The sequence below is a fragment of the Tigriopus californicus genome, chromosome 5, assembly GCF_007210705.1.
Source record: "Tigriopus californicus strain San Diego chromosome 5, Tcal_SD_v2.1, whole genome shotgun sequence".
NCBI lineage: Eukaryota > Metazoa > Arthropoda > Copepoda > Harpacticoida > Harpacticidae > Tigriopus > Tigriopus californicus.
Genome location: NC_081444.1, coordinates 6,676,314 through 6,679,328, shown reverse-complemented (window position 1 = coordinate 6,679,328; position 3,015 = coordinate 6,676,314). Strand labels below are relative to the sequence as shown.

Sequence of the window (3,015 nt, the reverse complement as noted above, 5' to 3'; positions counted from 1 at the left end):
TAGAATTCCAGAAAGCAATAAAATCAAAGTTGTTCCCTATGACTTTTTGAGGTAGAAAAATGCCAAGATGTGCTCGGGAATTTCCCTGGAAACTTGATAGGGCTTTTTGAACACCGTGAAGGCTTTATTGATCCGGGCGCATTTTTCAAGTCAGACTTGGACAAGTTCTTGACTAAAATTCCTGATCAGCCATATTCGGACATTTAGGCAAGCGCAGGTATCAGCAAACAAACTTGCCTGCCAATGCTAGTGATGCATAATTGGCGTTTCAAACTAGTCTTAAACGAAGCTGACCTTTCCTCATATAGAAATGTGAATGAAGGGCTAGCTTCTCGAAAACGTGTTTGAAGCTCCAAACTCGCATCGCTTACCAGGGTGACCAACTGTGGTCGGTTCTGACCAACTTGGTCGGTTTTGAATTGCATTGGTCGGCAAAAATTCGTCGTGGTCGGTGGTCGGAAGCGTGGTCGTTTTCTCAGGGTGGTCAGTCTCTAATAGGATGTATATTTCTCAAACAAAAGCTCATTTCAACTTTACAAATTTTGAATATACTCCCTTTTTTAAAATAAGTTTGTTTTGGGTTTGGCTTTTTTCTCGCCCTGAACAATCCAATCTCTTTCCCTTCTGCCATTCACCATCGAGAAAATGAAAGTGTCTCCTCCTAAGGTCAGCGTCCCCGTTCTTCAGTCAAGATATTGTTAGTCTAACCATTTTGGAGGGGCAACTGCGACAGATCCCAAGCTCGATCCATGATGATGACACGAGTTCATTCTGGATCAGAATGAGGTATCTTGAAGTGGCTGGTAAAAGGAAGACGTTAGAACTTGCAGATGGAGTGACGAAAATGTTGAGCCTTCCAATGAGCAATTCAGGTCCAGAACCCACTTTCTCTGCCACAATAAATTACAAGTCTGATGGCCGCTCCCGGATGAACATTAAGCTCCTTGAAAACATTTTATTTTGTAAATTTGGGATTCAGTGGATGGATTCCAGCATTTCGTTTTATATTCCCCCAATAGAACTCATTTGTAAAGCTCTGGAGTTTTCAAGAAAAGGTTATCATTAAAAAAGATGTTCCTTGTGGTATTTAAAATGTATACCTAACTTTCCGGTGGTCTGCAAAGTGGTCGGTAGAATTTTTTTAGTTCAGAAAGTGGTCGGAAAGTGGTCGTTTTGGCCTGGTTTTGTGGTCGTCGGCCAGAATTTTCGTTGGTCACCCTGTCGCTGGCACTGGTACCAGCAAACAAACGAACCTGCCAGAGCTGGCTTAAACGTCCCCATATTCAAGGTCTAGCCAGATCCGGAATTCAATAAGTCAGGACCTTTCACCCCTGGCTGATGAACGCAACAGCTTGGTTACTCGCAACCCTGCGTAGGACGATAATGCCGACGTCACCCGAGAATTGTTTAACATATTGCAGAAAATTGGAATTGTTTCCAACTGAAATATGTGACATTGTGCTCGGGAATACGTCATGTGCAAGCCGTACATGTGTCAAAACAGGGGTCGTCTGAATGCATCAAAAGCAAACAAACAGCATCAATGCTCATCAGTGTACCATGTTGGCAGGAAAACTTTTATTGAGGAACGACAAACGCCCTCCTCTTTTTGCACCATTATAGCGCTCTTCCTGGGCCATCAGAGCATCACGAGTCCACCATTGGTTAAATTCATATTTATTGGAAATACCATCGTTTATGTTTTTGTAAGGCCAAAAACTGGACTCCTGATGCAACCTCTGCAAGCGCTCATTGTACGTAGGACGTTCCCCCTAGTCATTTCCCAATAAAATGCTCTGATATTTTTTAACATTACTTTAATTCGTGTACGTTTAATTCGTACCGTTATTACGAATATTATTATTTTAAGTCAGCTTACAGAACCTAACGTTCCAACCGTTTTGGATTCGATCGAAGTAAAAAGTATGCAAAAGAAAGAAAGTGTGAAAGCAAATTGTATAAAATAAGATGGATCTTTGCGAGGCGTAAAATGTGACATGTTGCGCACAATAAATAAATTCAAACATTATTAACATGTCAAGGCTAATGTTTTCCCTCATAAACTGTTAACAAATCACTTCAAATTACTTTCATGAAGCAACAATTGTACTGTATATCGTTTTTTCCCTTAACCAAACTTTCCAACAGTTGTGGACAAGTTTCCTATTTAAGCGTTTTGTACAGGTTTTGAATGGGTCCCACTTTCCGTCAAAGAGTGACAAGTGATAGTTATGACATTCAGAGTTCATTGCTTTCACTTCTTTTCTCTTCAAGAAACTTCAAAGCCTATTTAATGTTTGAAGACAAAGACCATTTGAAGATCCTTCTATCGAACGAAATCCTACCCAGGAAGGTCGTCGCAAGTCAGACCAGTTGGATCAAATTGATCGGAATCAATGCTCTGGTCGCAGGATTGGAAATCGCCTCATCCCTGGCCTTCACCTTTATTCCGCCATTGCTCCTCAAAATCGGTTATGGCGAGACGCAAATGTCCATCATCTTCGGCATTGGTTGGAACGAAATCAAAGAAAGATAATACGACATACTTTAGAACAAGATCCTTGATTGCCTTCTAGCTCCGCTTCTGGCTTTGCTCACCGTTCCTTCACTCGGAAAATTCTCTGATACTTGCCAATCCAGTTGGGGGCGAAGAAGACCATTGATTTGTGCCATGTCCACTCTTCTAGTGGTTGGTCTAATTTCGCTGGCAATCGCTCAATCTTTGCTCTTCCAATCAACAACAAAGCTTTTGGGGTAGGATTTCTTTAAACAAAAGTTTCAACAATAGTTGCCCACTTTTTAACAAGATTTTTAAAGTTATGCTAAAACACTTGTGTTTACAAGAGTAACGAATTTGACAATTTGAGGCTTAGCTGATTGTCTTTTAGTAAAAGGTTATTTTTTTTGGTCCCAACTGTTCTAAGAAATGATTGACTTGTAGGGTTTTGTATAAAATTGATGGGATTGAAAGTTAAAAAGAAATTGAGTAAGTTTACTCAACCACGGCAAACATGG

The 3,015-nt window shown here is 40.6% G+C and overlaps 1 protein-coding gene across 3 annotated transcripts in view; it reads left to right on the top strand.

Annotated features, from left to right (window-relative positions):
- The window catches only part of LOC131880296 (solute carrier family 45 member 3-like), a 13,856-nt gene that overhangs the window by 6,659 nt on the left and 4,182 nt on the right, over positions 1–3,015 (top strand). For 2 of the 3 annotated variants that reach the window (XM_059226889.1, XM_059226890.1), the window contains exons 2-3: positions 2,275–2,510; positions 2,577–2,754. In XM_059226889.1, coding sequence (XP_059082872.1) covers positions 2,294–2,510; positions 2,577–2,754 — 395 coding nt within the window. In that variant the 5' untranslated portion in view covers positions 2,275–2,293. Of the gene's footprint in view, positions 1–118; positions 2,511–2,576; positions 2,755–3,015 lie in introns of those variants that run through there. The other variant, XM_059226888.1, reaches the window with a different exon arrangement.